Below are 19,967 nucleotides of genomic sequence, written 5' to 3' on the forward strand. Positions count from 1 at the left end.
TGTGTGAACCCCTTCAAATGGGACATGATGTTCTGAAGACTAAGTGACACTGTCCCCAAACTACTTGTCCAATCCGTTAACATTTATAGTTTCCTAAACTTATATTTGTGCAAAATTCTCACAAAAGTAAAGGGGGTATCCACTGACTTTGGTAGGATGGTGTACCCAAAGTTGTTTTGTCATTTCCTTCCCAATGGAAGCCAACACAGGAAAAAACACATCATGGTCGATTCCTTTCAAAAGTCACCGTGGAACCTTTATGGTCCACAAACGGGTGCGAGCAGATGGGGCAGCCAGCCTAACATCACCTCTGAAAGGATGATCTTCCTTGTGTAATAATGCTGGCTCAGCAGAGCATCGGGGAGAGCTTGTCAAACAACTCTGAGAGCAGACCAGCCCAAATGAATAGAGATCTTAGACCCGTTTAGGTGTTCTGTACTCTTTGATCCAGCATTCCTTTCCTGAATAATAGGACAGTAATACCAGAGGGATACTCCTGTTGAAAGACACGGCCTCATCCTGCACAGCAAGAATGGTAATTCACCCGTCCTCAACTGCTCGATCCACTGGCAATTTCAATTTTTAGAATGGGCAACGCCTCGGGGTAATACAGTGCATTGGATATAATCCAAGTCAGCAGAGGTGTGACACTGTCAGCGAGAGATGGTGTGTATTCGTACGTGCTACGTGCAGATGTCAGATTGTGAGGGGAGCTTCTCATGTGATGTATACCGGACTTAAAAATAAATTAATTCATTAACCAACCAAGGACTTGGTGGACCAAGGATAATGGCTGGCAACTGAAAAATGGCACGAATAAACCTTTCGAAGTGAATAACTAGTGAGGCTATGAGTAACAAACGACTCAAAAGGTCTGGCGGTAAGAAAAATAAAGAAACACAATGATGTAGTTACACTTACTGCACTATCAGGCGGACATGACAAAACGTCTAGCGGTGTCTAATCTGCTTTGGCCGAGGAGGTTGCCAACATCGCATCCAGTGAACAAGAACAGATGTTGCACACTATTTCCACCCTGTCTCTGTCTCCTTTGTCCCTCTCCTGGTCACGTGTGCGGCGAGTCAGCGTCACTGTGAAAAATCAATAGCTCTCTGTACGCCAGGCACGTGTCAGCGGCATGGGGAGTGCCCGCTAATGAACTCCTGTATTATTTATGAGCAGCTGCAAGGAATAGTCATTTCCTATACTTTAACCCTCCGGAAAAAACTCACCCCGATAAATTAAGCACCGATTATATTTGTCGAAGTAACAAAGTGAAGCCTTGCATTTGGATGAGCAAGTGTCCACGGCTGTCTGGACTACTTGTAGAAATGCAGATATCGGCAAAAAAGATTCGTTCACGGAGAGGACGTTCTGATGGGGGAGAGGGTGGAGAAGACGGCTCAGTTTTAGCATCTTGGCAATCCCGTTTAGCAAACTGAGCAAAAGGTGTTCCCGAAGGTGGACGGAGGTTATGTTTTCACCCCTGCTTGTCTGTCTGTCTGTGGACATGAAATCTCAAAAAGTTGTGGACAGATTTGGATGGAACTTTGCGGACAGGTTGGGTGCGTGGCAAGGTCGAATTGATTCGATCTTGATGAATATCAGGATCTGGATTCTAGAACCCAAAAGTGATTCTTCACCATCGAGAGAAAGAGTCAAAAATGATAGATAGCACGGTATCTCAAAACTTGGTGGACGAGTTGTGTACGTGATGAGAACAAGCCGATTCGATTTGGGTTCAGGTTCGGATACGGATCCGGTCTATCGGTGAGATAAAAAAACGTGAACTATTCAGTCTGGCAGATGTATGCACTCTAATTTTTTGAGATGAGACTTTTAAACTCTGTCGTTATAATGTGCTGCGTGGATGCATGCAAGGGTAGTTTACAGGTACGCATACTCGGCTTTGAGCAGTCTTGTCTGGGTTCGAATCTCGAAACAGCTATAAATAAACTGCCACCCTCGTGTTCACGTGGACAGCAACACATCAATGTGACACCATCCATCGGAAGGATACCGTAGGACCCATTTGCCAGCACCGGTCATTGCTGACGCCAAAGATCCCACGGCGTTTTCCGTGAGGAGTGAGAGCCGAGTTATTAGCGGAACCCTAAACAAAATCACAAATTCCTGCCACGGTCAAATGTTAGGCGTAGCTGACTGAATCCAGAAAGACTTTGACCAGAACTGTTCCCTCCTGGCCAAACGAACAAGATGGGAATAATTATGGAAGCAGGAGAAGAAAGAAAAGGAAGAGAAGATGTAGGAATACAAGGATAGAGAAAGAAGAAGCCAGTGCTTCAAGAAGAAGATAAGCCTTCACCATGAGCCAAATACAAGAGCAGGTGCCATATCCCGTGCTTGTAGTTGTCTTATGATGAGGCCTCAACAAGCTGATAACTGCTTATGGTAAAACAGGATGATGCACAAAATGCTTTTCTTTGGTTGTTACATAGCAGTAAGATTAGGGCCAAAAACAATGTACAGCACGATGTTTCAAAAAAGTTGTGGACGGATGACAAAAAAAAAATAATAATTGTGGATAAGTTCGGTAGGTGACAAGAACAAGCCGATTAGATTTTGGTTCGGGTCCGGATGCGGATCAGTGGGATGCAAAATGTAACCTGTTCAGCTGGTATGCACTTTACGAAGTGCCATTCCAGTTAATCACTTGTAATACCACCTATGAAACACATTTGCAGAGCCGTGAATAGGGACATTGGCAGGATGGCCAACCCCCTCATGTGTGTGTCTACGCGCGTACAATGTAATTCACTGCAAAAATTATTGATCGGCTAGGTTCCTCATCTTTTCCCATTTTGGTGAGAACATGCAGTCCTTTTGGGGATCCAATTCTGGAGAGTGCCTCAGCGAAACTGCCAATGCTGAACCCATGAATGAGCTTGCATGCGGAGAGAGCATCTTCGTTCGGGTGGAAACTCAAAAAAATCATAATTGTAGTGATAACTGTATGAAACCTCCCACCCACCCGAGGAGACCCACTGGGATCCCAAAAGGTTCCACAGAAAGTTTGACAGGGCTCGACAGACAGAGAGTCTTGCTTTATGATATCGATCAATTGATTACCATGGTTAAAAGCCTCGAGTGTCAACCGCTAAATTTGAAAGAATGTGTGTTAAGTGAGCTTGGCCAAGCCTTTACACTAGGCCTAGTCACAGTGTGTGATCATCGCGGTTGATGCATATGCTACTCAATATTGCACGGACAGCAGACAAAAACAAAACTTTATTTGCTTTTTGGGATTTTCAGCGTTACACAATCGATGAGATCGAAAAATAGAATGAGGTACAAGAGCACTCTTTGACGTTGTGACGTCACCAGATATGCCTCCGCACACATTATCACATCATTATACACACTTGCACCAAGTTTGATTGAAATCCCTGGGTCTGGATTCAAAATATTAAATAATTCTGACTGCCAGACCATGCGTCCGATCAGGGTAAAATTTAAAACATATATTCCCCATGACTACTCAATCATAACTGAGATGTTTCACATCGATTGATGAAGCGGTTCAAGAGATATAATGTTTTTTTTAAGGTTTTCGTTCAATCCAATATGGTTGCCAGACTATGTGACCTATTATTTATTCATTAACACCCTGGTAATCCCCAAGGCTTGAGGAACATGTGGGTGAAGTTTCCACTCGATCCATCCTGTCCAGCCAGTCTGGAGAAGATTTTAAAATCTTTATTCTTCAACAAATTATCGCTGCCAAACCATGTGACCTATGACGTCATAGGTGGAGAAGTTTTTGTTTCCCATGGATTGGTGATCATACCTGTAAAAGTTGCTTTGATCTGTTCAGCCATTTCAGAGAAGAAGATTTTTGAAGGTTTTAAATGTTAAAAATAAAAATAAAAATGCGATGACGAACTACATGACTGATGACGTCATCAATTCCTCCCCCCCCCCCCATACAATTTAGCCCGAGATGACCTTCATAAATGTTCATACTGATCGGATAAAGCATTCGACATATGCAATTATGACGTCACAACAAAGACACCTGTTACATCGTCCAAAAAAAAAACCACTTATTTTCCATGTGGAGTACTTCACAGGTGCCAAGTTTCAATTTTTTTCCATTGAGCGGTTTCGTAGAGATCCAAATATTTTCCTTTTTTCTAACATGCCTGCTTCACCACGTGACCGACGATGCCATAATTATAATTAAAACATTAGACATGAGTCTGATGGTGAAAATTTCATCTCAATTGGATAAGCGGTTGCAGTGAAAACAGAGAAAACTCTAAGGACGCTCGGTGGAGCGCATACCTCCACCACGTAATACCTGATCCAAGAGAACATATCGGGCCCGATACATTTTTGAAATATCATGCTACACAGTACTATATCGTTTTAGGCCCAATCTTTCAATGGTGAAGAATCAATTTAAAAATTATTTCCTCGTATCCAGATCCGGATTCAGATCTTCACCAAAATCGAATCAATTCATCCTTGCCACACACCCAACCTGTCCACCAAGTTTCATCCAAATCCATCTACAACCTTTTGAGATATCCTGCACACAAACAAACAAACAGACAAAGAGACAAACAGACAGGGGTGAAAACATAACCTCCTTCCACATTCAGCGGCATAGGTAATTAGCAGAGACGGATGCACGGATGGACGGATAGACAGACAAGCCGAAAACATCATGCCTCCAACGACTTCATCAGCATAGGCATAAAAATAAACTAGTCCACATGAGATGTAACAATAACTTGTCCTTCCTTGGCACATCTGAACTCTTATACACCAACAACAACTTAATCTGCAGTTTGATAGAGCACTGCTCTCCCCTCTGTGATGATGCCCCTGCTTCATGGATTGCTCAGCTTTCTGCAGTGGAAACCAAGGCCTTTGAGATCAGTGGGATCTCCCGCACTGAGGCCTAGTCCATGGGCCTATCGTTTTGCCATCACAGACAGGTCAGTGGTCTTTGTCTTCTCCCGCTTCATTCCTGGCTTTGCACCCTCTGTTCTTTCTGTGCTTTGTCCCTGCCCCCACCCCCCCCCAACTTCCCCAACCATACCAGCTTTCTGCAGGGTCTGGTAAAACTCCTATAATCCAGAATCACTGCTCACCTCCACTCATTTGTTCCTCTTTTTTTTCCTACCTGTTGAACAAATTTCCACATCCTCTTCAAGCTCATTCTTCCCTGCAGGTCTTCAAGAGAGCAGTTCACCACCATCTCAGATCATCGCTATCCAAATACATAATCTTTTCTACCCCCTCCTCCCACCCTCACCCGAAGCCGACCTACTTCCAAAATTCTCGTTTTTTTCCTTCCTGAGAGTTTGCTACTGTATCCATATTTTACATCCTGAGGTTCCTCTACCCCTCATCCTCACCCCTTGTTTATCAGTCTCCATCTATGGTGTCCCTCGACCATACTGTTGGTGTCTCCCCCCCACCCTTTCCCACCTCTCTTCTTATTGTTCCTTTTGTTCATAGGCATCATTTGACTTCTCTATTTGAGGGAAGTGAGTGTGGGGGAGACTAATATTAATAATGAGTAGCTTGGTCTGACTTCCGAATTTACCGCTTGTTGGTGCAGTTACAATGTTAATGCATTGAAATCAAAAATACAGTTCATGGTCATTATTTAATCACTGTTTGTTGTTTTCACCTGAGTATTTGGCATGTTTACCACGTTCCACCGTTGGCATAACAACAAATGATTGAATAAACAAAATTTAGCACCACATGAATCATGTGACCCAGGTGTTAACACAAACATAAACATCGTCTCAACAAAAATACTGTACTTCCTTCAAAGTGGGGCAGGCAGGATGAGCTAGAGGTACGCAGGGTTTTAGCTGTCTGGCCAGGGCTTGAATCCCAGCCTCCAAGCCGTCTAGCCAGGGCTTGACTCCGGCCTCCAAGCCGTCTAGCCAGGGCTTGAATCCCGGCCTCCAAGGCGTCTAGCCAGGGCTTGAATCCCGGCCTACAAGCCGTCTCGTCAGGGCTTGAATCCTGGCCTCCAAGCCGTCTAGCCAGGGCTTGAATCCCGGCCTCCAAGCCATCTAGCCAGGGCTTGAATCCCGGCCTCCAAGCCATCTAGCCAGGGCTTGACTCCGGCCTACAAGCTGTCTCGTCAGGGCTTGAATCCTGGCCTCCAAGCCGTCTAGCCAGGGTTTGAATCCCGGCCTACAAGCCGTCTCGTCAGGGCTTGAATCCCGGCCTCCAAGCCGTCTAGCCAGGGTTTGAATCCCGGCCTACAAGCCGTCTCGTCAGGGCTTGAATCCCGGCCTCCAAGCCGTCTAGCCAGGGTTTGAATCCCGGCCTACAAGCCGTCTAGTCAGGGCTTGAATCCCGGCCTAAAAGCCGTCTAGCCAGGGCTTGAATCCCGGCCTCCAAGCCGTCTAGCCAGGGCTTGAATCCCGGCCTCCAAGCCGTCTAGCCAGGGTTTGAATCCCGGCCTCCAAGCCATCTAGCCAGGGCTTGAATCCCGGCCTCCAAGCCATCTAGCCAGGGTTTGAATCCCGACCTCCAAGCCGTCTAGCCAGGGCTTGAATCCCGGCCTCCAAGCCGTCTAGCCAGGGTTTGAATCCCGGCCTACAAGCCGTCTAGTCAGGGCTTGAATCCCGGCCTCCAAGCCGTCTAGCCAGGGCTTGAATCCCAGCATCCAAGCCGTCTAGCCAGGGCTTGAATCCCGGCCTCCAAGCCCTCTAGCCAGGACTTGAATCCCGGCCTCCAAGCCGTCTTGCCAGGGTTTGAATCCCGGCCTACAAGCCGTCTAGTCAGGGCTTGAATCCCGGCCTCCAAGCCATCTAGCCAGGACTTGAATCCCGGCCTCCAAGCTGTCTAGCCAGGGCTTGAATCCCGGCCTCCAAGCTGTCTAGCCAGGGCTTGAATCCCGGCATCCAAGCCGTCTAGCCAGGGCTTGATTCCGGCCTACAAGCCGTCTCGTCAGGGCTTGAATCCCGGCCTCCAAGCCGTCTAGCCAGGGCTTGATTCCGGCCTACAAGCCGTCTCGTCAGGGCTTGAATCCCGGCCTCCAAGCCGTCTCGTCAGGGCTTGAATCCCGGCCTCCAAGCCGTCTAGCCAGGGCTTGAATCCCGGCCTCCAAGCCGTCTAGCCAGGGATTGAATCCCGGCCTCCAAGCTGTCCAGCCAGGGCTTGAATCCCGGCCTCCAAGCTGTCTAGCCAGGGCTTGAATCCCGGCCTCCAAGCTGTCTAGCCAGGGCTTGAATCCCGGCCTCCAAGCTGTCTAGCCAGGGCTTGAATCCCGGCCTCCAAGCCGTCTCGTCAGGGCTTGAATCCCGGCCTCCAAGCCGTCTCGTCAGGGCTTGAATCCCGGCCTCCAAGCCGTCTAGCCAGGGCTTGAATCCCGGCCTCCAAGCCGTCTAGCCAGGGATTGAATCCCGGCCTCCAAGCTGTCTAGCCAGGGCTTGAATCCCGGCCTCCAAGCTGTCTAGCCAGGGTTTGAATCCCGGCCTCCAAGCTGTCTAGCCAGGGTTTGAATCCCGGCCTCCAAGCTGTCTAGCCAGGGTTTGAATCCCGGCCTCCAAGCTGTCTAGCCAGGGCTTGAATCCCGGCCTCCAAGCTGTCTAGCCAGGGCTTGAATCCCGGCCTCCAAGCTGTCTAGCCAGGGTTTGAATCCCGGCCTCCAAGCTGTCTAGCCAGGGTTTGAATCCCGGCCTCCAAGCTGTCTCGCCAGGGTTTGAATACCGGCTCAGCTACAAACCATCGTGACAGCAACACCATCATCAGATTGGACAACTATCGACACATTCTGCAATCCATTTCTCTCCAAAGCTTTCTTTATGGTGCTATAAATGCTTTCTGCATTTTGGGAAGATGACCAATTGACAAAGCACAGAAACCGTTCTTTCTCCGATATCAAGCTTTTCTGCTAATCTGATTCAAACGGAAAGCTTCTCCATCTTTAACGATCTGGCCTCGTCTGCCATTACAGCAAAAATCCCAGTCTTATTTACTACCTCTACAATTTCTTTGCAAACTAAATCTGCGCAGAACTGTAGCACTTCGTTTTGAAATTAAAGGAAAGGGTTATCGTTTGGGTTATATAGTCATGGTCAAAAGTATTGGCACCCTTGCACTTTTTTGAAATAATGCACCATTTCTTCCAGAAAATTGTTGAACTTAAAAAAAAAACTTTTGGTATCCACAAATGTATTTCTTTGGTTTGTCGTGGAACAAAACAAACAAAAAAAAAGCTGAAAAAATTACTAAATATTAGCTGATTCCACACAGAAATCCTAAAATGGCCCACACAATGTTATTGACACCTTTTATAAGTAGCGAAAAATAATTTGATTTCAAGCAGGTGATTCTCCTTTACTTTGGACTTGAACTCGACTGTGGTGAGTTGCAGGTGCCTGCAATATAAAAATCACTCATTCAACCAGTTCGAGGAGAGAAAAGGAGTCATTCTGCTGTTTTGTGTCACTGTGTGTGACCGCAATGAGCATGGAGAAAAGAAAGAAAACGAGAGAATTGTCTGAGGAGGTCAGACACAAGATTGTAGCCAAGCATGGACAATCTCAAGGCTGGTTATCCAAGTCCATATCCAGAGACCTTGATGTTCCTGTGTCCACCATACGCAATGCTATCAGGAAATTTAAGGCCCATGGGATTATAGCCAACCTCCTTGGACGTGGTCGCAAGAGAAAACTTGATCGAAGATTGCAGCGAAAGATTGTTTGAATGGTGGAGAAAGCACCTCAACCAACTGCCAAACAGATTCAAGCTGACCTTCAGACACAAGGTACCATGGTTTCAACTCGCACCATCCGTCACCAACTCAATGAAAGGGGGTTCTCTGGAAGGCAACCCAAAAGGACCCCACTGCAGAGAGAGAGACATAAGAAAGCCTGACTGGACTTTGCCAAAACACACCTGAACAAATGAAAAATCCTTCTGGGAGAATGTCCTGTGGACAGATGAGACCAAATTAGAGTTTCTTGGAAAAGCTCATCATCTCTATGTTTACAGAAAACAAAATGAAGCCTTTAAAGAAAAGATCACCTTCCCTACAGTCAAACATGGAGGAGGTTCAGTGATGTTTTGGGGTTGTTTTGATGCCTTGAATGTGTGCATGACATCATGAAATCAGGAGATTACCCAGGCATTTCAGAGAGCAATGTTCAACCCAGTGTCAGAAAGCTGGTATTCCATCGAAGGTCATGGGTCTTGCAGCAGGACAATGACACCAAACACACTTCAAAAATCACCCAGGAATGGTTCAACACAAAACGCTGGACTGTTCTGAAGCGGCAAGCAATGAGTATCTAAACACCATTGAACACCTGTGGGGAGATCTGAAAACAGCAGTTGGGAGAAGACGCCCTTCAAATCTGGGATAACTGGAGCAGTTTGCAGAAGAAGAGTGGGCCAAACTACCAGTAGAGAGGTGTAGGAAGCTCATTCATGGCTGTTGGAAGAGCTTGACTGCAGTTATTTTGTCCAAAGGCTGTGATACCAAATATTAAGTCGAGGATGTCAATCTTATTATTTTGTCAATGCAATGTATTTTTATTTTCTGATTTAAAAGGAGATATTAAGTTCTGAATAAAAAAACAAAGGTTCTGTCATATTTAGAGTGAAATAAAGAATTATAGACACCAAACACTTTTGTCAATTTGAACTTATTTTTCGAGAAAATTGTGAATCATTGCATAGAAAAAAAATTAAAGGGTGCCAATATTTTTGGCCACGACTGTAGTTCGGGTTGGCCTGTATTTTGTTGAAAGTTTCGTCATGCTTTGAAAAGAAAAAAAAAAAATCATAAAATTCAAGGAAATTCCCTTTCATTTTGGTTTCCTTTCCCTCATCATTCCCACAAAATGGTAATCCAAGCTTTCAAGTAACCTCACAATATCAGAAACCTTTGCAAGGTAATTCCTGCTTCTCTCAAAAGGTGTGTTCTTATGACTTTCCGAAAACATCACTGCTCCTGATCCCGTTTCTTCGCCACATTTGAAGCATTTCCACTTTTTCATACATTCCAAATGAACCTGGGAAAAGGCACATTTGGACAATTTTTCAAAGACTTTCTTCCAATCCTGCACTCCTCTTTGAGAAATGAATCCTCAGCTTATCTTGTTTTTGAGTGGAAGTGATGAGAGGGAAAACGGAACACAACATCTTGTTGAACAGATCATTAAACCCAAGGGAATTTATTGAAGTGGAAAAATGAAAAAGAACGACTGTTTTCCCAAATTCTGGAATATTAGACCAGTCGCTTCGCTGACGGAAATAACAATCTTTGCTGTGATGGCTAATCAATAGGGCAAGAAGAAAAAGGATTCCTGGGAGTGCGAGGGTGGCCCACATCGCAAGTTGGCGTTTGCAGTTTCGCCACGTGTACCCATTAAAAAAAAAAATGTTAAAATATTTTTTTTTAATTTCATCACAAATCTTCCCGGGAGTTCCCTGAATCCACTGAAGTTAGATTCAATGAAATCCGTGAATCCAATCTCAAGTTATAACATGACAGACAGACAGACACAGCTCCTTTTATAAGATAGATTATCTTGGTAAAATCTATCAGATGTGATTGATTAGGCCCAATGCTTTTTTCCTCTGAGATTTCAAGGAACAGTTACCCTTCTCAAATCATCTTCTGTTGTATGTATGCCGAGATAAACAGTACTGACTGCACCAAAAGATCCGAGATGTTTTCGCTGTACTTGCGCCGATACGGCGTCGAGAGCCAAGGTAGGTGGCGGTAGCTTGGCCCAACCTGGTTCGGTTGGAAAATCCTGCTGTCAATGATCTGCCGGAGGTTCAAAGTTTCTTTCGCACAAAAAAAATAACTTCCGAATGTCCATTTTAACTTTTCTTTAGATATGTAGGCACACAAGTCTACACATCATGGACTGCAAAAAACTGTCAATAAAGTTTGAAAAAGGATGCAGCCAGTCACATCACCATGCAGATACCAGGTTATCTGCTGTGACTCCACAGCAGAAAACAGCACAGTTGGGTCTAGTTTCACTTTGCCACTCACATTAGGCTTCGTGAGTGCATATTTAAATCTGAATTGTGAAGTCTGGTGTTGGCTTCATGGTTAAGGTGGCTGGCTTAAGATCCTAGGATCTTGAGTTTGAGTCCCTGTCATGCTGTTAAATAACACCAGGTGGGTTGACTCAACCTGTCATCTTTCTGAGGTCGGCAAAATGAGTACTGGCTTACTGGAAACAGGAGGCACTTCATCAGCAGCACAACCGTGCTCCCAGCAATGAGGCAACCAGCAGCCACAGGTTGCGGAAGAAATTATGATGTTGATTGTAAATTCGAAAACATCCCAAAATGCAAAACCCGTCCACATTGACTGTACTGAAACAAAACGACGAAAACAACAGCTTTAAAAAAATTTTTTAAAGGAAAATGTATTAATTACTTTTTTCCATGTTCTCATCATAAAAGTTTGTTGTTTTGTTGTTTTGTTTTTTTTAACCTCCGCCACTGAAGGTAATGTTTTCATCCTTGTTTTTACGTCTGTGAGCACGATATCTCAAATGGTTGTGGACAGATGATGATGAAGAAAGTTGGTGAATGACTTGCGTAGGTGACAAAAACAAGCCGATTAGAATTCGGTTGAGGTCCAAATGGAGATCCGGCCTCTCAGTGGATACAAAATGGAAACCGCTCAATCTACTGGAGGTATACACTCCGAGTGCCGTTCGAGTTGAAAATCTGATGACAAAAGCTAAAGTGGTTAAAAAAAAGTAGTTATGGCCTCAAGACACACACACACACACACAAACACATCCCCATTGTAGAATGGATGGGCAAACTACTGAAGGAAAAGGAATTGTGTTTGGAGGGGGTATTGACCAACCCCTACCTCCACCCCATCCCGCACTCCCCCCGAATGCTTTTGTTATGTTGCGTTCTCACTCTTTCTCGAGCCTTGACTGTATATATTGAAAAAAGAAACTTGAGCAAGAGAACAAAGATGTGTTCCGTGGTGTTGAAGTACGTGTAAGTGAATATAAATGATGGAAACATGTTTGAACTTCCATTTATAAATCACGAACACAAATTCCCAATGAAGTGTGGACAAGCAAAGCATGACTTCATCCAACGCGATGTGAAAATAAATAACGTTTCCAATAATGAGTGCAGTTCGAAAACATTTTTCACTCAATTATGAAATACAAATACAAGATGGATCTCACTGCAGTCTGCAGTCTCTGCTCTCGTTTTCACATACAAGTCCTCTCCATTGTACGATGGGATTTTGACAAGTCATTGTATTTTATAATACAAGGACGACTTATCGCTGGCATGGCTGTGAAACATGGATGACTTGCAGCTGCCAAGAACGGCTGCCTCTCCTACTATTTACTACCCTGCACTCTCTTCGCCCTTCGACCCTCTCCAGAAACTCCAGGATGCACATGTTCTTTCAGTAACCACCTCCTGCTTAAAGTCCTAAAATCCAGGCTTACCACCCACCTCCACTCCTTTTCTCCGTTTTTGGAACCACCTTCACGAGGCCGTTCAATCACACTCTTCCCTCCAGGGTTTCAAGCAGGCAGTGCACCACCATCTCCTTTCATCTCCCATCCTTCCGCCAAGATCGTTTTCTCGCCCCATTAACCCTACATAATCCAAACTTCTTGCTTTCAGCGAACTGTTTCCTCCCCCTCCACTCTCTCCTCTGGTTCATCATCCTCTTGCTGTTTATATCTCACCGTGGCCCCACTCACTGCTCCACTGTCGGTTTCATTGTCGCTTTGCCCTCTGTCACCACACTATTTGTGAGCAATTTTACATTTTTGTGGAAATAAAACCAAAAATAATAATAATGGTAATTAATCTATCTATAATTCCAGCAATCTCTGTGTGTCTGTCTGTCTGTGACCGCTGTTTCTCGACAACCACTGGTCCGATCTAATTGAAACTTGCCAGGTATATTGCTGGGGCCCTGTGGATGTGCCTTTTCAAGGTTTGGTATTAATCAGACAAGTGGTTCCCACGTTATGGCCATTTATTTACCAACCCAATGACAGGACACAGTGCTATGACGTCACGATTGACGTCACAATTCTTCTTCTTCGTTTGATATGACGTCACAATTGACGCTGGGGACCTGAGTATGTGCCTTTTCAAGGTTTGATATCGTTCTTCTTCATCCGTTTCCCAAGTTATGGCCGTTTACTTACCAAAGCAATGACAGGACACGGTGCTATGACGTCACAATTGAAGCGGTTTGAAAGTTTTTCTTTTTTTTGCATGTACGGGCACGCACTCGTGATAATAATAATAATAATAATGATAAAAGTGCAGAGATAATTACAAAGCACTGCACTTTGTGGGAAACACAATTTCCTGCGAGTTGACTCCTTTACATGCACCACTCAACGGTTCAAGCTATTCCGGGTTCTCCTACATCCAGCTTTTACAATCGATCCGCATTGGCTCGCAATGCTATCTGTCCCCCCCCCCCCCGATTCATTTTGGGCACTCTCCCAAAGCGAGCCGAAGCACGATGGGTGGGAGCACTGGACTTCACAGCACTGATCAATCAAGCGACGAGTGGGCTCCTCTGCTTTCGCTATTCTCGCGTCAATTTGGCTGTTTGTTTATTTAACAACAAAAAAAAACTACAAATGATTGTTCGGATTGTCAGAAGCAAAGCAATTCCAGACATTTTCAGTTTTGCAACAAGGCTTTCGCCAAAAGAACCACACTGCACAAAGACGGGAGACTTGAACTCAACCCGGGTTGGCTCGATTGGCATAGAACTGCAGCATCGAGGCTTCCAGGGGCTCAGTGGTGCGTTGGAACGAGGCAAGAAGCTGGCATTTAGCTGCTGCTACCAACACCCCTTGTTATGAAGCAATATGCTATGAGAGTGCAGGCAAGGTCTTTTATCATCTGATGCAGCTTCATATTTTTTTTTTTGGGGGGGGGGGTTACACAGGAAACATGCTTTCTTATTGTTCCAGGTTTTGTCATTCACAAGACAAAAATAATAACCAACAGGACAACTAATTATATAATGAATAAACGATCCAGTTGAAGTATGATGGTTATCCATAATAATAAATGTCAGTGTCAGTGTGACTCCTCTGTAACTCCAAAACCATGAAACCGAGCAACCTGAAACTTTGCACGCACACCAAGAAAACTCCAAGGAAGTGCAAGAGTGAAAATTGTGTGTTTGGGTTAATTAAAACACCTCTTTTGAAGATAATTAACGGCATTATTTAATTATATCCTTCATTGGGCGCATGCTCGGCCACCTCGCTCCGAAAGTCAAGATGTATGAGGATAGTGGGCTGGTGGGATAACTTTGAGGGACGTACACTTTCCTCGAAGGAGTCTACCTCAAGGTCCCTCGGATGGACGGTGAGCGGACGTCCCATCTGCCGGTATTAGTTGGTGGATGTTGAAGATGCCACGGGTGTCGTTCACGAAGAGTCAGCGAGCCATCACCGGAAGCCTGAACAAATCTCTGTTCTCACACCGACCGGTACGGCACACACAAACCACCCAGTGGAACGCTAGCCAAGGGAAGGGGAAGGAAAACCTCTTCAATGACAATGTCGAACAAATCAAACAAAATGCCTTTCAACTTCACAAATACAAAACACAACGTGACCAGGCAGATGCGGATTCACGGTTTGTACATCAGAACAGTTCACGTCACCTACTCCACCAGTGGTGCCTGTACGTTAAAGGGTTTATAATGGAGTTACAAGCCATATCAATTCCGTGCTGTTTGGCAAGTGCAAAGGCGAGAGATTTGGAATGGAAGACGCCATCTGCCCAGGCTCGGATGGGTTTTTACAAGAATGACGTCATAATGGCCAACACGAGGCACAATGAAGGAGACATTCGATTTAGCTCCGACTATCCCTCTCCCGCATGTCTCGTTGAGTCACGTCAGGAGGTTCGAGGCTGAAACGTCCCATTCGGTGATAAAAAAAGGTCGTCACCGGTTGTGGACCAGCAAGAGAGTCTTGCGGAGTGCATTTTGCGGCCTCGAGCCAACATGACGTCATCCCTTTCGCAGAGCTCTCTCGCGCGCTCGAGCACGTGATTTAAAACCGTGAATGTGAAGAAGAGGAATAATAAAGGGGCCAGATACTCAGGTGCAATAAAACGATGAACAAGCAAAGGTGGGGTTGCGAATTAAAGAGCGCAAGTGGGGGAGGTGGAGGGAGGAGGAGGATGGGGGGGGAGGAATCTGATGCGGGAATTTATTAATTATTAAAAGAAAATTAAATAAATTCATTTTTTAAAAATTTAAGTTTTTAACTCAGGGTGGGTCGAAAAGGGGAGAGGGGGTTGGGGACGAGGGAGGGTAAACCCCAATCAGTCTCCCAAGCGGTGGCCCCACTCTCCCCCCACTCGTCCTGTGACATCACAACCGGAGAGAGAGGCACAATTGCGCTTCCGCCTGTCCCTCACTACGGAGGCTATTTATATATTTATGGAAACGAGCTGCCACCACCAAGAGCCGGCCGTGGAGCCGTGCAGTCGAAGAGCGGATCACGAGAGGCACGACCGCTTCAGCAGAACGCACGAACCCGTGGGAAACAAAAGGAGCGGCGCCAGCTCGTCGGCCTCGCCACACCCTGGGCCCGCCATGCGTGGCCCAATTCACACAAGGGCCGAATCTGGAGCCTCGAAAAAGCGAGACAACCACAACCAACCGGCCGCACCACCTGAAACATCCCTCGAGCGTCCGTGCTCCGCTCTCATAACGGAGAACCCCACTCCTCCCACCACCCCCCGGGCGCGGTTCGAAAACCGTGCCTTCACTCACCTGCTTTGTAAAACGCCAGCACGTCACCGTCCGTACCGGCATCCTCAGCGCCCTCCGTGCAATTCATGGCGACAAGGTTTCCCGCGCGACACTCTCGTCCGCCAGCGGCTCCTCGCTCTCCTCGCCCTATCTCGATGGCTCCCCTCACTCTCCTCTCCTCTTTGCACGTTTTTTATTGTTCGCGGTCTTCCTCTTCCCTTCCGTTCCCTTCCCGGCCGCTCTCTCAAGGACCGCTGTCAACGAAGCACCACCACTCGTCCCGGCGCGTCCATGTTCACGTACTCAGCGGCTCTTCGGCCCAGGTGCCGCCTGGAGATTTCGGAGCGCTGCCTCATCCGGGGAGGAGGGATTAAAAATAAATAAATAAAAAGGGGCACGGGGGAGGAGACGGAGGGACACGATGAGGCTCGCATACGCACGGCACGTGGCGACCCCTAGCGGCGCACGTGCTCAACGGAGCCTTCCGGTCGCGCACGACGTGTTCAACCTGGCACTGAGACACGGATCAAGTTCAAGGCCGTCGAGTCCTCGCCGACCTTCACCTGGACCCATCCACCATTCACATCCCGAGGTTCTTCCCCTACCTCCACCTGAACCCATGCACCATTCACATCCCGAGGTTCTTCCCCTACCTCCACCTGGACCCATCCACGATTCACATCCCGAGGTTCTTCCCCTACCTCCACCTGAAACCATCCACGATTCACATCCCGAGGTTCTTCCCCGACCTCCACCTGGACCCATCCACCATTCACATCTCATGGTTCTTCCCCTACCTCCACCTGGACCCATCCACCATTCAAATCCCGAGGTTCTTCCCCTACCTCCACCTGGACCCATCCACCATTCAAATCCCGAGGTTCTTCCCCTACCTCCACCTGGACCCATCCACCATTCAAATCCCGAGGTTCTTCCCTGACCTCCACCTGAACCCATCCACGATTCAAATCCCGAGGTTCTTCCCCTACCTCCACCTGGACCCATCCACGATTCATATCCCAAGGTTCTTCCCCTACCTCCACCTGGACCCATCCACGATTCATATCCCGAGGTTCTTCCCCTACCTCCACCTGGACCCATCCACCATTCAAATCCCGAGGTTCTTCTCCTACCTCCACCTGGACCCATCCACGATTCATATCCCGAGGTTCTTCCCCTACCTCCACCTGAACCCATCCACGATTCACATCCCGAGGTTCTTCCCCGACCTCCACCTGGACCCATCCACCATTCACATCTCATGGTTCTTCCCCTACCTCCACCTGGACCCATCCACCATTCAAATCCCGAGGTTCTTCCCCTACCTCCACCTGGACCCATCCACGATTCATATCCCAAGGTTCTTCCCCTACCTCCACCTGGACCCATCCACGATTCATATCCCGAGGTTCTTCCCCTACCTCCACCTGGACCCATCCACCATTCAAATCCCGAGGTTCTTCTCCGACCTCCACCTGGACCCATCCACGATTCATATCCCAAGGTTCTTCCCCTACCTCCACCTGGACCCATCCACGATTCATATCCCGAGGTTCTTCCCCTACCTCCACCTGGACCCATCCACCATTCAAATCCCGAGGTTCTTCCCCTACCTCCACCTGAACTCTCTCCCAAGCTCTGTTTGCCGTCTCCACTCTCGGCCTTTCCGTTTAAACGGCTTGGGGGTTGATAAACGATGCCTGCTGCCTTGTCGAGTTGTTACGCTTTGAAAACGGCTTTTCGGCTTCGACTGGTCATGAGGAAACGTGGAACGCAGGGAGAGGGCGACGGAGCACGAGTCACCGTCGTTTGTCCAATTGTTCATCACAATCGGTTTTATCATTGCATCGATTGTTTGACTTCAAAAAATAAATAAAAACAACTCGTCTGCATTGTTTATAAAATGCTTTTAAAAACAGAAGATCGTTCAACAAAAGTACGTTTAACATTTAAACAGTAAGTGAAAAACGACTTCAAATACATCAATTTAATATTTATTTAATGTTGTGGGGGGGGGTGGGGGAGAACGGGTGGGGAGTTGAGGTGTACGTACACAGTCCATTCCCAACTACCGAAGGAACTCCCCACCAATGGGAAGGTGTATCGAGGTATCACACCAGAAAGGTGCTCAGTCTTGTAGAGCACGCACACCTGTATCGGAGAGTATGCACACCTGTGTTTAATGCCACAACGTAACGCACACCTGTGTTTATTGCCAGAAAGTATTGTTGCGGATTCGCGCCCGCCGGCGTGCGAGCGGCCACGTAACTCGAATCGCGGCACGTCGCCCACCGGACGGACAATTCCGTCGTGACCCTCTCGGACTAACGCCGGGAACTAGTCACGGGTGGGCCTTTCGGCCTCACCACGATCGTGCCAATCGGCCCCCCGCGTGGGATAGGGTTGCTCACCAAATTCGACCTACCTAAGTACCCACACGGAGGGTAGACCGGGCGATCGCACCTCGCCGCAGGTCGACTTCGGACACGGGCCACTTTAAGCGATATCCGTACTATCGGGATAACCGAGCGGTGTTATCGTCAACCTCGACGGTTCGATTAATTATTGGGCGTATTTAGCCCACGACCAACCCTTTACGTGAAGTAAGATGGAGATTCAATAAAAGAAAAGACGAAGCGAAACGGGAAAAACAGTTCAACATAAAGCACATTTATTCCGCGGCAAACGGAAAGCACACATATACAATCACAACAATTATGCACCAAAAGCAAATGTAAAAGTCGAAGAAACAACAATTCTGCACAAAAAGCAAATGCAACAAAAGAGACACAATGCAGATCTACTACCGACTACCGAGCACACGGCAACACTTATACAGTTTTACTTCACAGACGGCGCCGACAACACATATACTCCAAAGCAAAAGAAAAAGGGGCCACCCTCCACGATAAGGAGGCAGACGGGCCTGGGGCCGAGAGCGCGTCGAGCCTACCCGTCTGGTGATGAGCCGCAAGATGGCGGCGGCGCCCCGACTCCGCGGGCCTCGCTGGCACTGCCTGGAATGGGGTGGGAACGGGGCCCCCTTCTCACACTATCTCAGCATGGGGGGGGAAACAGGAGGGGGTTGCTGATGCTCGGGGGAATGAGGATATCTCGCTGGCTTGGGTCCCGCGACGAGCGACTCCACCGCAACCTCGGTCGCGTTACCGGCCTCCCCTCTCCGCAGCTCCCCGACTCTGACATGAGCGCCGACCTCCACAAAGATTCTTGGCTTCTCCAGCCTTTCCGGACCCCGGCAGACACTCTCTCGACTGCCTTCGCCGCCGCCACAACTCTCCAACTCTCCCACTCTCCACTCTTCTCAACTCCGTCCAACTGCTCGACTCCCTCCAACTGCTCGACTCCCTCCAACTGCCTCGATTTGCTCCGTGCTCGGCGCTTTATAGTGCGACAGGAGAAATCATATGCAGATTTTTGGATCAGGAATCGCTCGGGGGTGGAGCCACGCTCCCCATTGGACAGAGGAAAAGTGGGCGTGAATGATTCTTGATCCGCGAATCTGCATATAGCGATTATACTCTGACGCACCTGGAGGCGGGGCCAAATCGCCCCACACTCGCTGATAGGACGGAACAGAAGTGGGCGTGAATCGTTCTTGATCCGATTTCTCGGAAAGGCTGGTGTTTTTGCACCCGCTGCTCGGTGCGCGCCCTGTACGAGTCCAGGATCGGTGCCCACAAGCGGCGCGGGAATGGCGGTGATGCGATGGTTGCGAGAGCGAGATGTGACGGTAAAGGTCGTGGCTGTTGGCGTTGCTGTGGTTGTGAAGCGGCGTTGCGGTTGGTGGTTGGTGTGTGAAAGCGGTTGTGGAGAAGGTGGATGTTGTGAAGGCAGTTCTGGAGAAGGTGGCTGTGGTTGGCGAGATGCGGTTGGTGGTGGTTGTGGTGGTAGTAATGGCGGTTGGTCCAAAATAAAGATAGTAAAAGAAAAACGGCTATCTAAAAGGGTCGCAGCCCGAATGAATGACATTTATTCCCCCAAACAACGGGTTTGGGCTACTACACATATACTTACAGAGATATCTCACCTATGGGACCTGAATGGTGGTTTGCGAATTTGCTCAACCACAACTATGCACAGCAGTATTCCGTGCTGGAGAGCACGCACACCTGTGTTCCTTGCCGGACAGCACGCACACCTGTGTTCCTTGCCGGACAGCACGCACACCTGTGTTCCT

General features: G+C 47.6%; 1 protein-coding gene across 4 annotated transcripts in view; it reads right to left on the bottom strand.

The window, feature by feature from the left end:
* The window catches only part of LOC147029374 (triple functional domain protein-like), a 497,357-nt gene that overhangs the window by 443,356 nt on the left and 34,034 nt on the right, over nt 1–19,967 (bottom strand). The window contains exon 1 of one of the 4 annotated variants that reach the window (XM_085872380.1): nt 15,791–16,147. The exons of the other annotated variants lie outside the window; for them this stretch is intronic. Coding sequence (XP_085728506.1) covers nt 15,791–15,857 — 67 coding nt within the window. The 5' untranslated portion in view covers nt 15,858–16,147. Of the gene's footprint in view, nt 1–15,790; nt 16,148–19,967 lie in introns of those variants that run through there. 4 annotated transcript variants of the gene reach the window in all.

This window comes from Eptatretus burgeri, chromosome 3, assembly GCF_056783735.1.
Source record: "Eptatretus burgeri isolate ZD-2024b chromosome 3, Ebu_testis_v1, whole genome shotgun sequence".
Classification (NCBI taxonomy): domain Eukaryota; kingdom Metazoa; phylum Chordata; class Myxini; order Myxiniformes; family Myxinidae; genus Eptatretus; species Eptatretus burgeri.